We start from the raw sequence: 19,944 nt of genomic DNA on the forward strand, positions 1-19,944 counted from the left end.
ATCTACATCTGTATAAGCAACAGTGCCTTCACAATGCATCAAACAGACATACAGTACACAATAGGGGTTTCCTGCACGTTGTTAGTAATCCTCAGGCTAAAGCTGAACAAATTCGTAACAGATTCTACACGACTAAACTCCCTTCCAACCCCTTCAATGTTGCCAGGCATTGTAATCAAAGAAATGTGCTGGAAGCAGAGCAGCTGTACCAGAGTGCATGCTAATGTGTAAAGTGTAGAGTTCTCTTCCTACCAAGGGTTGTGACGAGCATCACAAACAATGTTCTGTTCTTTCCTTTTACAGTTCCTTCTGCTCCCAATAGTAGCTGAGTCATTATTTAAGTGCCTTTGTTTTTTAGACATGAAGAAATGGGGAATGGGATCCAAGCAGTTCAGTCAGTTATGCTGACCAAGTTAAAACAGACAATGATTATGTATAGTGGCAGGGCAATGATCCTTCCTTCTCCAGCACAGCCGTTCCTTCAGTGCACAAGTGTGGCACAACTGTGTGAAGGATTCACTCAGCACAGGGCACACAAGAGCTGCTTATATGTGCTTTAATTAGAGTTTATCAAATATTAACAGCTATGCCTGGGGGTTCCATTGTATAGCACTACCCAGCGAAACACTTATAAGAGTAAATAATGGGTCAGAAAGCATCCAGTTATGTTCAATTAAACCCTAACCAGTAAACTCTAACTCTAAAAACCAACATTACAGAAATGAGTATTCTTTCAAAGAATGCCAGAAACAAGTGAAGATTTGGTATCATCTTAAAAAACTGCATGGTATGTAAAACCTTTAACATGCTTACACTTGTTGAGTTATTTTAGTTTATTATTCAAGTCATTGTTTTTGCAAAACAATGGAGACTTCAGTATCTAATCAAAACTTTTCTTTCTCTTACCTCATTGAGTATGTTTCACTCACTTATTTTATGACAAGTTGAATAAAAGCAGTGAGAGGTCATTTCTTTTTTACTCAGTCTTTCTGCAAAGTTAATTTTATGGCACTTAGCTGGGCCAGTGTCCTCATTCTTTTTAAATACAGATTCACGCATGAACCTCTTTTACTCAGGCTGGTGATGCAATTCCTCCTGTCAGGAAGGGGAGCCTTTCTTTATCAGACTTTACTTTTCTTCATTTAGCAGAATTGATTGTACTTATTTAAATGTTTAGCAAATATCAGATTTGCAATGGCCTGCTGTTTCATCCCAATTTTAGGAGTAATTCATATAATGCCTTTCACAGCTTTCCATTCCATATCCCTGCATTCCCACATACACACAGTACATGCACACATACGTGCATCATAAGGCCAGTCATTTGTTTGTATAAAGGTGTGTGCATGACTCCTTCTTGGGTGATGCAAGAGCAGAAATGTAAAGATACTGTATAAAGTATACAGGTAGTCACAGAGGTCCTGACATCTTCAGTGTACAGCTACTGGACTTGTTTTCAGAGAAACAGGGCTCTTGAATAAATCATTGAGCGCTTTCCATCATTTATAATCAATAGGTGCAATAAAGGTTAAGAATACTGCAAGACTGAGACTTAATGAAACACATTACATTTAAAGTGAAATAACTCCAAACTGTTCGAGGTTATATATACTGTATACTGTATACAGTATACATACATATACTGTATGTACTGTGTGTGCCCTGGCTATGAATAAAGCCCACAACTTTCTGACCCACAGCTATCATTCTAAAGCTATTCTTCTGGATGAATACAAATATTTGTAAAAAACAGTCTTTTGCAGAGAAACATTTTGAATGTCAAAAGCGATTATTTTACATGTGAACATCTCCCTTGTAGTTGTGGCCTTCTGCCCCGAAGCCCAAGCGAGGATTTTAGAATAATTCTGTTACTCAATACAGCTAAGGTCAATGTAATCAAAGAAAGTGTAAACTGCACTAATTAGCCTCCACACGTGACGGCACGTAATCCTCATTAGACACTTGACTCTTAGAAGCAGGCCAACACCAGCAGCATGTGCGATGAACAGGCGCTTGGCTTGCAGAGCTCAGCACAGACAACCATTTATGAAAAACAACTTACAATTACTTTATAACATGACAGTTGAACACTTGCAATGTGTCATTAAAATTATGTTATGCTATCAAACGTTATATTTTATGATTAATAACAAAACCGCTGAATTGCAGTGCACTTTTTAAATTGTATATCAATAAAAATCCATTTGATACCATTGAGGACTTTGTGTGACAGGTTCAATTTAATTGAATACCCCACTCTGTTTGCTGTCCACAGGTTGTGACCTTTCCAGTTCACATTACAGGCAAGTGAAATAAACAGCCAGATAGGACAGTATTACACATTCACAAACACACACCCATCTTGTCATGTGGCATGTCTAGGCTGCATCTGCCTGATCACATTATGACTGCAGCTAACAAGGCTGTTGTGTTGTCACTCCTTCATCTATCCTCTGCATTACATAGTTTCTGAATTGTAAAAAAAAAAAAAAATTTTAGATTTACATCAGCACAGAAACAAAGCAATTTAATCCCTGTAACACTTTGCACTTTGAATAAAGTTATTTGGATTCAATGGAACTGATATAATTACCAGTAGAGCTGACTGGCTCACTTGATTTTTACCCCAAAGATTACAGAAGAAACAAACACAACTGAAAATGCTATAGCAATAAGATTCATGTGCTGCTCTCATCAACGTGAGCATGCAATTAACTCACAGACCTCAGACTTCAGTACTTTCCTTGCACTCTACCACCAAGGCAACAGCATTATGAGACAGCCATGAACACCTGTTCCCTGGTAAGCAGTCTGAGATCAGCAGAGTGTAATTAACACAGGATCCCATCACTGCTCCTCCTTGTGTGGATTTCAAACAGCAGCATGTTGTATAGTGTAGGTTAAATATAAGCTCTTCATTCCCTACTGCTATTATTGGGAAGTATTGTTATAAAATAGATACTGTTGTAATGAATAAGTTAACCTGGACTCCACTCTTCAGGTTCTCACAGAGCTAAAGGAAATTCTGAGCCTCATGTTCATCAGTGTCAACACCTGACAGCACTCTGGTCTCATTAAATGCAATAATTCAATTTGCATATTAATGCCATTGGAGGATATGACAGAAAACAATTAGCACCTGCTGAAAGAAGCAACCTTGCCTGGGTTTTTTTTTTTTCATTTTAATACAATTCACCAGATGTGCTGTTTACAGGGATCATTAACACCTAGGCATGTTTTATTTTCTTCTTGTAATTTTACAAAGGCTGTGTTGCTTTCAATTCAATTAAAACTCCCTTTCTGTTCCATGAGCGCTGCGTGTTACAATGTGTTCTGTTAAAACTCCCTTTCTGTTCCATGAGCGCTGCGTGTTACAGTGTGTTCTGTTAAAACTCCCTTTCTGTTCCATGAGCGCTGCGTGTTACAATGTGTTCTGTTAAAACTCCCTTTCTGTTCCATGAGCGTTGTGTATTACAATGTGTTCTGTTAAAACTCCTTTTCTGTTCCATGAGCGCTGCGTGTTACAGTGTATTCTGTTAAAACTCCCTTTCTGTTCCATGAGCGCTGTGTGTTACAGTGTGTTCTGTTAAAACTCCCTTTCTGTTCCATGAGCGCTGTGTGTTACAGTGTGTTCTGTTAAAACTCCCTTTCTGTTCCATGAGCGCTCCGTTTTACAGTGTATTCTGTTAAAACTCCCTTTCTGTTCCATGAGCGCTGCGTGTTACAGTGTGTTCTGTTAAAACTCCCTTTCTGTTCCATGAGCGCTGCGTGTTACAATGTGTTCTGTTAAAACTCCCTTTCTGTTCCATGAGCGTTGTGTATTACAATGTGTTCTGTTAAAACTCCTTTTCTGTTCCATGAGCGCTGCGTGTTACAGTGTATTCTGTTAAAACTCCCTTTCTGTTCCATGAGCGCTGTGTGTTACAGTGTGTTCTGTTAAAACTCCCTTTCTGTTCCATGAGCGCTCCGTTTTACAGTGTATTCTGTTAAAACTCCCTTTCTGTTCCATGAGCGCTGTGTGTTACAGTGTGTTCTGTTAAAACTCCCTTTCTGTTCCATGAGCGCTCCGTTTTACAGTGTATTCTGTTAAAACTCCCTTTCTGTTCCATGAGCGCTGCGATTTACAGTGTATTCTGTTAAAACTCCCTTTCTGTTCCATGAGCGCTGTGTGTTACAGTGTGTTCTGTTAAAACTCCCTTTCTGTTCCATGAGCGCTCCGTTTTACAGTGTATTCTGTTAAAACTCCCTTTCTGTTCCATGAGCGCTCCGTTTTACAGTGTATTCTGTTAAAACTCCCTTTCTGTTCCATGAGCGCTGTGTGTTACAGTGTGTTCTGTGTCACTCTACTGTCTCAAACTGAAATTGTAGATAACAATGGACTGGTTAACTTGTTGTTGTTTCCACAGATCCCAAATTAGATAGGTGTGTATGTGAATATGTATTTTTTCCGTTTGTGCAGTAATGTGAAAACAGGATGAATTCAATTCTGTTAAACCAGGCTTTGTAGCTCCGACATGTATTCAGAATGAATCCCAATTCCCTGATTTATTTCATAGCCAAATAGGGAGTCATCACCAGCAAATGAAATAAGTTTGTGTGACAGTGGAGTATTATTAGGGTTACTCCTGCAGTGGCTCTCTAGTATAGTATCAGCAGTTTACATGCATATTATAGTTTTGCCATTGCTTTACTTGTCTCAATGTGAAGTTTAATAAATGAATAATGGCTGGTACAGCAGGTGGGTCAGGCTGTGGGGAACACCATCTCCAGCTGGCAATTACAGCCCTCTGTCTCTGGAGGCTGGACCATGAAAAGTGTGTGTAGAAATCATTATGGGGAGTGTTTCATTTAGCAGCAGCGGATAGAAGTTGTGCTGTTCCCTTCTCAATGAATACTCATAAAAAGCTAATAGACTAAACATGTTAAAATGGGAATACTGTTTTCCTTTGCCAATGGCATTAGAATAGGCAACTGTATCTACAGGATCTTGATTTGCCCTGTTCTAGGTCTGCAGGACAAGCTTCAGCTGCACTGCAGTAGCTGGTTGTTCTTCATGGCAGTGGGAAAGTAAATGTAGTGTCTACTCACCTAGTGTACATTAAAATAATACATGATATGACATCAATTATTTTCAGTAATAGAATACAATGAAAAAAACACAGAGGGACCACATATATTGTCAATATATTCTGAGAGAATTTGCTTTGAAATATAATGGGCATGTCCTAGACTGTGTCTAATGGAATATGAGGAAGGGGTTGTTATGCATGGAGAGCCATTGAACACAACAGCAGCTCTGAGCAATGAGACCTGCAGGCTCTCACACTACCAATCCATAATTGAACATTAGTGGAAGAGCTGTGATATCAATCTAGCTGGAGGTTATTAAAAAGGGGGACCATTTCATAATGGCATTGTGCATAATACATAAAAGACAGGGGTGAGCGGTGTGTGCTGCCACTGCTGTCTCTGTGCCTCAGTAAACAAGTGCATGTGGAGCAGGCAAAGGCACCTTGAGCTTAATTACTTTTATTCGCTTATTTATTTCTTCTCATTTCAACTATCCAATTTAATTTACAAGTGAACCATGATTTGACGAGATTATAGCCTAATAAATCATTTAAAAAATGTTTCCAGTTGGGCCACAGCGACACCTGCAACAGCTGGCTGCTAGCAGTGCTTCTTTCAGGTAATGTAGTGGAGCCATGGGAGCTCGTGTATAACGACCCTCTGTGTGTGTGTGTGTGTGTGTGTGTGTGTGTGTGTATCTATATATATATATATATATATATATATATATCTTAGATACATATAATATTATATATTATAATATATATATATATATATATAAATGTTACATTTACAAATGAAAGTCCCAAAATACAAAACCTTTGTTTCACTTCTACACCTGAGGCATTGTATCCAGAAAAACATTCACAGAGTCCACAGTCTTGTCTGTTGAAATGAGCTTCTAATCTGTTCCCTAAGTGAATGGTAACTGCATTCCTGCAGTTGTTCAGCTGATCCATAATGTCTATCACTACCGTATATAGGAAAGCATGGCCTGTATATAAACAATTGTGGTGCACACAAATATGATCTGTTAAATTGCTCATCAGAAAAAAAGCACAGACGACGTTAGATGGAAAGTGAAAGTCAGTAGCGTTTCCTGTCATGAAGTGACCAGGAAATAGAAACACTACTGTCACCTGACTGTCATTAACAGTGTTTTCCAATGTGCCCAGCGTGTTAGTTATTGAATTAGTGGCACAGACATTGTTATTGCAGTCTGTACCATTGTTTAAAGTGACTACAACATAGCATGGTTTCATTCCCAAGCAGCTGAGAGAACTGGTGGAGGTGTTACACTGTGAATAAATCTGGGTTTATTTCATAACGTCAGACAATCAACACACAAATTGTGTTCTGCTCTTACACTCGCGGTTTGCAATGTTTCATACTGCAGCCTTGCTCTTAAGTCTGCGGTCCTTTGCTTTGTGTCAACAGGTTTGAGCTCAGAAATTCATGTGCGTTTTTCCTCTGGGAGGAACCGGAGATCAAGCAAATGGGTAACGTGCATGTGAGATCGACGGTGCGGTACCGCAGTACCGAGAATACGATGCCCAACTCACGCTGTTTCTGAATCGGATAAGGGTAATTCATTGTGGACGCGAAAAGAGTTATAATACAGCGAGGTTTTCCACAGTGACGACAATAAGAATTAAAGTGGAAAAACAGTGGAACAATGACATCTGCATGTACCGCTGCTGTAATGAAAAAGCTGACATGAGAAGAGCTCTCTCTATAAGCGCGATTGTTTCAGTACCTGTATGTGAGACAATAATTAAAAAGCACAGCCTATGAGCTGTCTGCAAGGATGTGGTGCTGAAGGGGGTTTAAAACAAATTCATCAATAAAGGTCGCTTCCTTTCGACCTGCCAAGTGTTTTTTTTTTTTTTTTTAACCCACGAAAGGAACTGCTATTTTAAGATCAAATGACGTTACAGGAAGCATCGCTGTAAATTTCCATATAGAGTTTACCTGATTTTCTCGTCGGTACAAATTCCATTACTCTATCTATACAAGAAGATACCCTCTAGTGACGTAACTCGGAGCAAGTGTGTCAGTCCAGCAGAAAAAACAAAAGAATGTCCTACCCAGGTACTATTCAACGCTAAACTGGTGACACGAAATTAGCCTGACAAGGGGAACTTGATACCGGCCACTTCATCACTTTGCATGCATTTTAAAAGCTGTAACAAACAACGATTTAATGGTTCAAACTAAAACCTACTATGATATTCTGTAATGTGATATGTTGTGATAATTGTAAGTCTGCTAAGGAATTAATAATAAAGAAGAAGAATAATAAGAAGAAGAAGAAGAAGAAGAAGAAGAAGAAGAAGAAGAAGAAGAAGAAGAAGAAGAAGAAGAAGAAGAAGAAGAATATACACAGAGCAGTGAATACACTCAATAAAGCACCACTCCAAGTCAATGGAAATTTGGTATAGCTGGAATGTTGTCATACGTCCATAATATTGACTATTTTGTTGACTAGCAATACACATCGATCTGATGGTGAAATTAATAATAGACTTAGCCAAAATAAATCCGATAACCTCTGAGAGCTTCGATATATTAGTATCTCTCACTCTGAATCTTGTTTACTTGTAACATATATTATCTTCAGACAGACCCGTTTTTTATAAAACTCTTCAGATGTAATCCCTGTTATCCTTAATAGATTGAACTTTTCTCTGAATAGGGTCTTTAACTATAGGCCAATCCTAATGTTCCGACTGAATTCAAAATGCTGCTTGCATTCTGTTTATTCTGTCTAACACCATATAGAAAAACACAGTACACCTCTGAACAACGTGTTAACATGCAATGCAATTGCAGCATACTGTTCCTAGTAAAGGCTAATTACTTCCTTAGTTAATTCTTTAAAATAAATGTAAATGCAGTCTGTATCCGTTACGGACTGTTTTTTTCTTTTTTGTTTTGTTTAGTTTTTTGCAGTTTATTTATTTATTTATTTTTGCCGTTTTGTTTTTTAGTAAAGGTCTGTAAATGTAGTCACAAAATACGTCTTTTTGTTTTGTAATGGTGTACGATGCTATAAGATAAACTAAAGACCCTACTAAAAACAGGACACGGTATTCTTTAAACGTTTTGTAAGCTAGAAACAGCCCTGGATATTAGAACTGATGTGTTATGTTTTGAAGGTAAGAACTTGGATTGAAACGTCTCAATCTGCACTGACCAGCTCTCCCCGAATATCCCCCAGTATCCAGTACAGTACCACAGGTGGCAAACGTTTTGAATACATTTATAAAATATAATAGATGTGGTCTAGAATCAAACGCGTTTTTTAAGATAATGCAATTACTGTCTGTCACTATTGTTATTATCAGGGCATTGCAATGCATTCATTGGCGAAGGTTTCTTTATAAAATACGGTAATATAAGGAGCGAACATCATCGTGCTTAATGGTATGAAATACATATTGGGTTTCATTTTAAAACTGGACACTTTGATTCTGTGACCAAACTGTTTAATGGGCGCTTCAAATAATACATTACATAAACCACTGTGCATAATTTATAAATAACATTTCCCATTTCGCTAGTGTAGTATTAATACATTAGTAATGTAAGTATATACAAACAACTGTTTTTATTCTAGAATTTGCTTCAGCAACAGATTATTTTAACCTTTCTTTTGTTCCATTCTACTTTTATTCTTGTGCTACATTGCGCAAAAAACAAAAAAAAAAAGAAAAGAAAAAGAAAACTAACGCAAAGCAACAAAAAAGTACTGTTGGTTTTACAAAACAGTAGTAATTCTCAAAATGTATGATATTTAAAAAATACCAACGCAAGGAACTTTCAAACAATTCTGAAATAAGAGAAACAGCCTTCCTTCTGAAATAAGTCACCTGTACATATTGACATAATTACAAACGCTGCAGCCAGTATCCTTTGCATTAAAAAACAGAAAGGTAAGTGAAGATTGGACGCCCAAGTGAGTTTGTGGCATCAGCAATCTCTCGACTTACATGGAGCTGATGTTCTTGAACAGCTCGGTAATGGTGCTGCTGTTACCATTGTTCCCCGGGTCTTGCACCTCAAGCAGAGGGAAAAATTTCACGCTGTCAGACTTATTGCAATATATCTCCATTAACGAGCAGCTGCAGGTCGGCGGGCAGTCCAGAACAGAGCTCAGGTAGTGCTGAAAAATGTTCAGGAGAAACAAAACCCTCCACCAACAAATTGGTGGTGTACAGAACGATAGATCCATGGTGTGTGATTCCCGCTGACTGTCAGTGTGTGTGTGTGTCAGCGTGGGTTTGGGTGCGGTATCGACGTACACGAAGCTTGATTTTAAAAAAAAAATATGAAAAATGAAAAAAATGAAAAATACTCCTTTAGAGACGATGACGCTGAACTATGAGTACTCCCGGCGTGTCTTCGGCACTAGACTGCATGGTGTGTCATATATTCTGCTGCCCTTTGATTCAGAATTCCACTTCTCTCGCACGCATCTCTAGGACTTACAGGGATTGCATTAAAAACAACGAGAAAAAAGAAATTTGATGTTCCGAGCATGAAGTCCCACCTACTGGGCAAAATTAAAAGTGACACATCTGCAAAATAGGGAAGAGATAAAAATCAGATAGCAAACGCCGGGAAGCGTCCAACAATAACCGAGGCAAATAAAGAGCAGAGCAAGAGTCCCAGCCTGAATACTAAACACATGCGGGTGAAGGCACGCCTCTCTATTGAGGTATTGTAAATGCTCTATTTGAAATCACAGTAAGAACGGCAATGAACTGGTTATGTGGATAATAATGTGATTTTAAAGATTAACATGGGTGTTCACACTTGTAGGGTGCGGTTTGGGATACAAGCTGTACTGCATTTCAAAACCTTCAAAATATAAAAATAAATTCTAAGACTATACGATCACATGGATCAAGGCTTGTGTCTTATTAATAACGAGCTATAATAATCACAAGGCAGACTAATACATGCAAAGTGCTTAAGAAGGGACTGGTCTGCATTTTACCCAAACAAAATGTATGTGAAGAGAGCAGGCTGGATCAGTGTGGGGCAGACTGGACAGAGAGGACTATTCAACTGTAGAAAATCTGACTGGTTCAGATTGAACTGTTAACATATACAGCTTTGTTATTTAATTAACAAAAGGAACCATGAAACAATACCTGATTTCAACTCTTTATTTGCTCTGCTGACCTTGAAACCAATATGGAAGTTACGGAATTGCAAGCCCATGTTTTGTCTTTTCACACTGAAAAGCATATAATTCATTTATATTCTTTTCTGTACAGTCTTTGGAAAAAGAATCTCCTTTACACTCTACATGGAATGTCTTTCTCTGAGACCCATGTTTGTTGCAGCAGATAGAATAGGTTCAGTATGAAACTCAATGGTTCTAAATAGAATCTAGGGGTTCCTTAATTCAAAGTTTTTATATTTGGATCCCTGAGTTAGTATTCTATTGAATCAAATGGTTCTATTTAGAAGCCAGTATATAGAATCATCTGTTGTTCTGAGGAACAGTTCCATGTAGAACCCTAACACAATAAGTGTTCCAGAGAACTCTTTGGTTCTGTATAGAGTGTCCAGGCACTCTGTTTGGTGCACCATAAAAACAAAGGGCTATTGTGCGCCAGTTTCCACTCAAAGCTCAAATAGGTCTGTATTTACCGATTACTAGTGAGACAGTTTAATGGCTGCTGTCACGTCTTCACTGCTAGTGTAGAGCATGTGTCTGGTGGGTGTCCATAGTCAGGATCTTTCCACTGTTATAACACTTGTTTAGAGGTTCAGTCCTGTGCAGTTATTCATAGTGTTTTCTGTTTAGGAAGATTCTATAAAGCAGGAGCACAACCCCACCCCACATACAGAATAACTCAAGTTGAGCTGGTGCAGCTTGTCCCCTGGCTGCAGGGGACACAGACAGCATGTCCAGTATCAGCACCTTTAGATCTAGAAGCAGGACACAATGAGTCCCTGACTGCACTGCTCACAGACACAGAGTTACTCATCTGTGTTCACTTTCCCCACGTCACTGACTGCACTGCTCACAGACACAGAGTTACATTCAGGAGGCTGGTATGAAGTTACAGAGCAGTCCCTCGAGGGCCCAGGAGAATTACGCTAATGTGTCTTTAATTGCTGTTTGCTCATCATTGTTTCCTTGAGAAAACAAAGATATATATTTTCATTTGAATTAGTAAGGCATTCATTTCAGTGTGATGTATCTGAATCAATACTGCTCAGAAAAGGACTGCCATCACGGCTCCTGATCAAGAAAACGGTTTCACTCTTAAAGCACGGCCACAATTCAAAAATGAATTCATGGTGCTCTTATGGACACTTTTGTGTAAAACATCACTATGTGAGATTATGAACTATGGATGTGAAATATTTTTGTAACTTTTGAGAAGAAATTGTTCTTAACTCTTTATTAAATCCCTTGTATTGTTTAAAACTGAAAAGTAAAACTGAACGTAACTTTGTACTTATTTTTAAAAAATCAACATACTGCACACTGAAGGAATGAATACTTGTTCACATTATAATTTCAGGTTTTACACAACATTTTTGTAAAGAATTTGAACTCTGTGTTTTCCCATTCCTCTTGGAGCTCTTATATCTTAATCTTTCTCTCTTATTTCCGTCTGTTTCGTTGTGGGTGAACTGCACTCAAGACATATTGGACTGCACTCATTTGGATTAAAATGGTGTCAGTAGATATCTGCCTCCAGCTAAGGACCATGGGAACAAAAATGTACTGTGAAAAAAACACTGTTGAACTTTAATTTAAAATCCTCTGTATTTGAGTGTTCAATCCTGGGGGAAATTCAAACCAATTCATCTTTGCAAGCACAAAAAGGCACTGGTACATGATCCTCAGTCAAGTGAGGCTGAGTCTTCTGCCTCTGAATCACTATGCTTTTGACTACAGGGGTTGTTCCTGTTAATCTGCTGTTAAACATTTAATAAATGGCTGAAAGGTACAACCCAATGCCTCAACCCAATGTAGAATGTAGAATAAAAAAAAATAAATGTGATTCTTTGTGTCAAGGGGCAGGTCTGCTTCTAGACTGGGGTGAGATTGTAGTTGGAGTAAATCATATTCTATACTGAAGTGACAGGGCCTCAAGCCTGGTTCAGCAGTGTAAGAGAAGGACTACAGATCCTGGAGTATACAGTATTCTATACTGAAGTGACAGGGCCTCAAGCCTGGCTCAGCAGACCCTGCACAGCCCTTTCCTATGGCTGATGACAAAAGTAGATTTATTTCCTAAGTTATTACAACTTCATGACCATCAGATGGCACTGTGTGGTATGCTAAAATGGAATTCGAAGAAACCACACTTACAACATTTATCCACCTGGAGAAAGTATGAGCTATGAAAAAAGTAGAAGTAAATAAATTGCACTGTTAGCTGAGTCTGCAGTAAACATTTATATATGAGTCAGTCAAAATAATAAGAGAGGCAAGGTTGGATAATAAATATGACTTTATATACCGTAAAGCTATAAATATATGTGAGCTTTTATTATGTGTTTCTTGTGACATTTTTGGCAGGAATATCTTAGTGCGGTACATATAATGAAGTAATATACTGTGTGTGTATATATATATATATATATATATGTATATATATATATATATATATATATATATATATATATATATATATATATATAAGAACATAAGAAAGTTTACAAATGAGAGGAAGCCATTTGGCCCATCTTGCTCGTTTGGTTGTTAGTAGCTTATTGATCCCAGAATCTCATCAAGCAGCTTCTTGAAGGATCCCATGGTGTCAGCTTCAACAACATTATTGGGGAGTTGATTCCAGACCGTCATAATTTTCTGTGTAAAAAAGTGCCTCCTATTTTCTGTTCTGAATGCCCCTTTATCTAATCTCCATTTGTGACCCCTGGTCCTTGTTTCTTTTTTCAGGTCAAAAAAGTCCCTTGGGTCGACACTGTCAATACCTTTTAGAATTTTGAATGTTTGAATTAGGTCGCCACATAGTCTTCTTTGTTTAAGACTGAACAGATTCAATTCTTTTAGCCTGTCTGCATATGACATGCCTTTTAGGCCTGGAATAATTCTAGTCGCTCTTCTTTGCACTCTTCCTAGAGCAGCAATATCTTTTTTATAGCGAGGTGACCAGAAGTGAACACAATATTGTAGGGGTGGGACACAATGTGAAAGATTCTGTTTCTCATGAAAATTGCTCTCTATTAAAATGAACAAGCAACATGTTAGCAATGCATTAGTAATGCTTTAGAAAGGGAGGCATTTTGTTTTGGAGTGAGCTGGAAATGCTGTGCTTTTATTCTTGGCAACAGCACACAAGGTCGCCATCTACTGGGCCCATGTGTGCAACTGCTTGCTGTTTATAATCGCCCATTAAATCCAGTGGGGGGGGGGGGGGGGGGGGGGGGGATTCTTTCATTTCAATGTGTTGATTTTATATACACATTTTAGTGATGCCATGTTTTTTGCTGTGCCATGATTGCTTTGAACTTTGAATGCACCTGCTCAATGGTATAGCACATTGCAGGTAGTTATTAAACCAGGTGAACATGCTCACGGCTGCACATCCCAGATAGTTATTAAACCAGGTGAACACGCTCACTGCTGCACATTCCAGCTCCACCATCCAATTTAAAACCTTCCTACACATGTTCTTTTCACTCTTAGATGTGTAAGTATACATTGCAATACTCCTGGCTGTAACTAAATGATGCATCAAGGCATCACCATTATTGACTAGGCATTGGTTAATCACAGCTTGGTTAGAGGCAGAACAGTTAACATTTTTTCAACTAGATCCATTTAATTTTAAAAAGAGGTTGTATATATTTTTAAATATCTAACCAATCAATCATTGAATAAATAAATACATGCATAAATAAATAATCATCCATTTTTTAAAGATTTTTTACTTTTTCTTCTCATAGTCAGTTTTATCAGTAACTAATTCGCTGGACAAAAAGATACATCACTTTCCAATAGAAGCATAACAGTAGCCTATTGGGATTAATTTATTCATTCTTGTAGACAGATAGAGACTGCAATTACTTTCATGTGCCCTGAAGAGCACAAGGGAAGAATACATTAAAAACACAATGAATTGAATAGTGGACTCACACTAAACATGCTTTGTTATTAATAATAAGAAGATATATTGAATATTTAGTATTAAGGTGCATATCCCTGTGATACAGTATTATCACAGATTCAGTATTAAAGATTTTGTCCAGTACTGAAGGTTCTTACCAGAAGGAATTGAGGGAGGTCACCAGGCTTCTTCCAGTTATTCTGCCATTTTGCACATGTTATTCGAGCTCTGTAGGAACCAGTATAAACAATGGAATGACTATGTATCCCATTCCTGCAATTGCAGTGTAAAAGTGGCATGCATTTTTACATGGGGACAGTGATAAACCAATTTAATTCACTGTAAATCAAAGGTTTCTATTTGCCTGAAGATGTTTAAAGCCAAATGTTTTTGCAATTACCAAAAAAAGGTCAGCTGTTCACATGCAAACTACATCTGCATTTACATGTGCCTTTCACAAGAGCAAATCCCTGCAAACTGCTGCTAGGGGATGCAGGTTTTGTTAAGAAATGACTACTTTCAGTGCATGTCAGGTGATGTGTATAATCATATTCCATTTTCTGCGTTTTCAGATTGCCCCTTATTAGCAGACGTAGTTTTCTGTGCTGCCACCTATGTGGAGGCTATTTTGTGACACACCATTTGAAGGTTTCCAAGACAATTTGCTCTTCATCTGACTGTTATACCTGTGGCACATGGAGAGCAGAAACTTGTGTAGAGATATGGGGAGTTGGGGCACATCACTGGGTGTGAAGTTGCAGAAAAGTGTCTTTGTGTTTGATGTGCTCAAAAAGAGGATACACAAACACAAGCAAAGGAGAACAGTGATTAATAGGCTCAAGCATGGACCTAGCCCATGTTGAGACATATGCAAACAGGCAATCAAGGACCAGTGCATCACAGGTCTTAAAGGAAAGACAAACATCACAAAAGTCAACAACTCATTGATCTATATGTGACCTGGAAGAGACTGGTAATTTACACAGGCTGTGAAAAGTGTCATACATCCTGATATATTGGGGTGCCCATGCATGTAATGCACTGCAAACTTTGAAGATACCTGTGTAGGTTCCTACTTGTTCAAAATTTCAAAACTGTTTGGGGTGGTGGACACAGAAACAAAGCATATCCTTCAGTAGTACAATGGGATGAGTAAGCAGAATAACAAATGGATGTTTTCCACTTTCCTCAAAGGCGATCAATATGTTTGTTTAGTAAAATGCTGCCTTAAATTGTGCCAAGTTGTATTTGCCATATAAAAAACCCATAAAACAGAATCTTGAAATGGTAGACAAAAAAATCCTTGCCGAGACAAATTGAAGGTGGATTGAGTTTCACTGTAATGGACGTTTAATTGGAATCACTGGTTTGCTTAAATTGCTTTTGTTCAGGTAAAAGGGTGTTTAAATTGCACTGTGGCTCCAGAGCTTTTTTTTTCTTTGCTGTTGTTGTTCTTGCAAGAAGTCCATTAATTCTGTTGATGGGAGCATCAAAGAAACACCAACTTTAAAAAACTGAAGGTGTCCCTGCCAATGAATCCTGCCTAGCCACGGCAGTGTAATAATACACTATCACCAGCAGAGAGAAAGAATGGAGAAAGATGCACCAGGCAGAGCCCAGGTCATTTCAGTGGGGACTCACAAACACAGACTTCATTTACTTTGTATTGATAGCCAGGAGCACAGGTTAAGACACACTGACAGTCCCTGTGGGATAAACGGTTAAGAAGCTTGATGGAGGTTGCTATAAAGAAGCAGATTCACAGATGATGAAGGTGTGGGGTTAGGGTTGCTGCTGGGAACAGGACTGTTTGAGAGCGGGGACAGATGTAGTGCTTTAGAGTGCTCTATTGTCTGGGCAATGCTAAAGATTAAAGAGATGAAACAGGGGTGGAATGGGGTTCATTTTGGCCCCCCATAGTCTGATTACAGTAGGTCTGAATGATTTGATTTGTTAGCTGTGACCAAACCAACATCAACAAGCTTAAGGTGATTAAGTGAGAAGTGACTTGCCCAAGCATGCAACGTCAGCATCAACAATAACAGAGCATTGAAACCATCAGCACTTAGTTTGCACTCAAACAACCAACTTTTCTTTCCATAAAAAAACTGAAATTATAACTGCAGCATGTATACCTTTGAGGCAAGAGTTTACAGCTTGAGATGATAATTATCCTGCAGGCTTTCCTGTTGCTGTAAGGAATTGCTATTTTCTGCACAGTCAGTATTCTGGCAATGTGTCCCTTTCTTACTTTTTTTCCGCTTATTATCTAACCAGTTGCTGTGACTGAGAATAATTGCAGTACACCTACAGTACAGGGAACAATATTGCACTTGTGCTGTCAGTGAAGATTATTCTTCAGCCCCTTATTTACAGGAAAAGAGAATGTCTTGATTCTGCAGTGCTCATAAAAGCAGCCCAACAGGTAATGAGAGCTGCCAGAGACATTGGCAGTGAAGCTGCCACTCAGAGAAAAGTAAAGGGCAACTACGCAGACATTGGGAGAAAAGAAACAGTAGCAGCATGCATTAAATGCAGTAAACAATACATCAAAATGTGCCCCTTTAAATGGGGAGCGGGGTCCCTCACAATAAGGTGGCTTGTTTTTCTTATTTGGATGCAGGGCTTGCTCTGTTGTTGTCTTCTGAATGTAATAGAAATAAAAAGTTTTATCTCAAGCTCTCATACTGCTGAATACCCAAAGCAAGTGGCAGTGACTCAGTGAGAGCTGGCACCACAGGACATTAATCACAAGGCTTAGGTGTTCTGCTGGGTTTAGGCTGCACAGCACATCAGGCTACTTCATTATTGAATGCTTGCCAATTGCAAACAGCTGCTGGAAGAGCAGTTTCACACACACAGTTAAAACAATTGGAAAAGCATGCATTTTGACTGCAGTGGAAAAGTAAACCTTGTTGATAACAATAGCTGGACTCTTGTTATATAGTGACTAACAAAATATACATGACTTTGATTCTAAAAGCATTTTAAGGCATTAGTCAGCTGTGATAATTAGCAGCTATTGTATATTTCAAACACTGTAAAAGATAACAGCTTTCTATACAGGGCATTCACATTGTCTTCACATTGTCTTGTGTTGTTAGCTGAAAAAAACCTTGATTCTACACCTACTTTTTCTTTGGTAGCTGTAGTATTATTAAATCATGTGAAACTGTGTAAAACCATTAAATTTTTTTGACTTGTGAGATTTAATACTATTGGATTTCATAACTATTTTAATCAATCGTAATCTTAAATCCAAATTCAGCAGGGTGCTGGGTGAAATGAGTTCTTTCCTTGCTGCTTGGCAGGGCGCTGGGTGAAATGAGTTCTTTCCTTGCTGCTTGGCAGGGCGCTGGGTGAAATGAGTTCTTTCCTTGCTGCTCGGCAGGGTGCTGGGTGAAATGAGTTCTTTCCTTGTTGCTCGGCAGGGGGCTGGGTGAAATGAGTTCTTTCCTTGTTGCTCGGCAGGGTGCTGGGTGAAATGAGTTCTTTCCTTGTTGCTCGGCAGGGCGCTGGGTGAAATTAATTCTTTCCTTGCTGCTCAGCAGGGCGCTGGGTGAAATGAGTTCTTTCCTTGCTGCTCGGCAGGACGCTGGGTGTAATGAGTTCTTTCCTTGCTGCTCGGCAGGGCGCTGGGTGAAATGAGTTCTTTCCTTGCTGCTCGGCAGGGCGCTGGGTGAAATGAGTTCTTTCCTTGCTGCTCGGCAGGGCGCTGGGTGAAATGAGTTCTTTCCTTGCTGCTCGGCAGGGCGCTGGGTGAAATGAGTTCTTTCCTTGCTGCTCGGCAGGGCGCTGGGTGAAATGAGTTCTTTCCTTGCTGCTCGGCAGGGCGCTGGGTGAAATTAGTTCTTTCCTTGCTGCTCGGCAGGGCGCTGGGTGAAATGAGCTCAGAGGCAGGGTCAGGTTACTAAGGCTGAACACTCCATAGGTCCAATTAGCCTATTCTTTGAAGAGTAAGAAACTGCTCTGAAAGAGCTATTTTATAAAGCTGACTATTCAATGCACTCTAAGCCTGGAAGTGTGAAAAAGTACAGTGAAGAGATCCATGCTACATTTTTAAATGTACAAAACTAAAGTCAAATCCAAGGCAATAGCAAATCCCCCTCTTTTGGTTAACTGTGTCTTCCTAATGATAGAGAACCTGTCTTGATGATATTGGTCATTCACCATGATAGGAATCAACACTTCCTACACAATATGTACTGCTTTTTTATTTTCACAGAATGTTAAAAACAACTAGATCACGAAACAGCAGTTATAAATGATATCAACAGCAGCTCTCTGTGAGTTATTCTGAGTTTAGCTTTGAAAGTGTTTTGAAGAGAGCTCCTCATCATACATATGTGGGTGGATTTGCAATGAGTTAATTAAGCTTCAGAGACAAGCATTTGTATGGAGCTCAGGAAGCACTGTTCCCAGAGAATGAGTGTCTCTTATTGAGCATGTTCTCTTTAAAACTCCCACCCACCCACAGTGGGCACAGACAAGACATCAAGACTTGTTGTTCTGAACTGTTCTAAACTAACCATTCTGTACGCTTAAAGACACATTGTTGTTAAATGACACAAAATGGAACCTGCCCCTGGTTAGTTTGAAACGCAGGTTTGCCCCGTCATCAAATGTGGGTCCAAGGTTATGTAAGCCTGCTGTGTATGTCTCTGCAGTGCTTGGGTACATCATTCAATATTTGAACTCTAAAAATATATCAACACATTTTTGATATATAATATTAATCAAAAACAAATGAACTTTAAATATTTTTCAACGGTAAATATAATCAAACAAAACCCTTAAATATCTCCTGATGAAAACCAGGTTACCAGAGAGAATGAATTTCTTCAACATGTTTTTATTGCAATGAAAGAGGTGACTCTGTTCTCTGTAGAGAAGGAAGGTCAGAGTCTAGCTGATATATGGCCTTGTGAACCTGCCATGCTAACCGTACCACATTGTACAAGGCTATTTCTAATTAAAAGAAAACAAAATCCCAAGACATTCCGTCTGTCAGGGTGTCTGACATTGAATACATTGGCTTTACAAAGAACAAATGCAGACATATACTGTATAATATTGAGAATTTAAACTGAAGTTTTTGTATGTCTTAAAAAATATATAATTAAAATAACAGAAATTGAAAAAAATTCTATAATAATGAATGCCTCCTCTTAAATCTAGAATATGCTGATTTCTGGAAGTCTCTTCTTGAGTGTAAAAAAAAAAAAACTGTACATATCAAAATAAACCACCCTTTCTGTACTATAAAATTGCAGCTATGACCAAAGCTTTTGTATTGAACTATAGAAGTAACAAATTTTGCTTCATAAAGTCAAACGAAACCTGCCGAATAATGTGACGTTACCATGTTGAATTACACCCTGCTATGTAGTTTTCCACATATTAACAAAAAACTGACAACTTTAAAAACTGTGACATTTCAAAATCTAACATGAAATTTTTACTGCTATTATGTCATCTGGTAGACCTTCTGGTTCAATACAATATCTAAATTGGCCCTAGCTGTAGATCAGACATTACCTAAAGCCTATTAAAACATGAACATTGATTTTATTACCCAAATAAACTGTCTTCATGTTACTCACTTGGCTGTACTAATTTCTTCTATCTATAGCGAATTCTCTTTTAAAAATTGTATTTAGTTTGAATTAAAGTGGGGTCCAAGGATTGTCCATTAGATGTGCTGGGTTGCATCATTCTGTCTCCAGTGTATTTTGAAAATATTTTTAAAAACAAAAAGCATCAGCAA

The 19,944-nt window shown here is 38.5% G+C and overlaps 1 protein-coding gene across 3 annotated transcripts in view; it reads right to left on the reverse strand.

Annotated features, from left to right (window-relative positions):
- Window positions 1-9,713, reverse strand: part of LOC121299323 (NT-3 growth factor receptor-like) — an 82,857-nt gene extending 73,144 nt beyond the window's left edge. The window contains exon 1 of one of the 3 annotated variants that reach the window (XM_041227008.1): window positions 9,063-9,713. In XM_041227008.1, the coding sequence (XP_041082942.1) occupies window positions 9,063-9,304 (242 nt within the window). In that variant the 5' untranslated portion in view covers window positions 9,305-9,713. The remainder of the gene's footprint in view (window positions 1-9,062) is intronic. The other 2 variants (XM_041227006.1, XM_041227007.1) reach the window with 2 other exon arrangements.
- Window positions 9,714-19,944: the final 10,231 nt, after the last annotated feature.

This window comes from Polyodon spathula, chromosome 24 (genome assembly GCF_017654505.1).
Source record: "Polyodon spathula isolate WHYD16114869_AA chromosome 24, ASM1765450v1, whole genome shotgun sequence".
Classification (NCBI taxonomy): Eukaryota; Metazoa; Chordata; class Actinopteri; order Acipenseriformes; family Polyodontidae; genus Polyodon; species Polyodon spathula.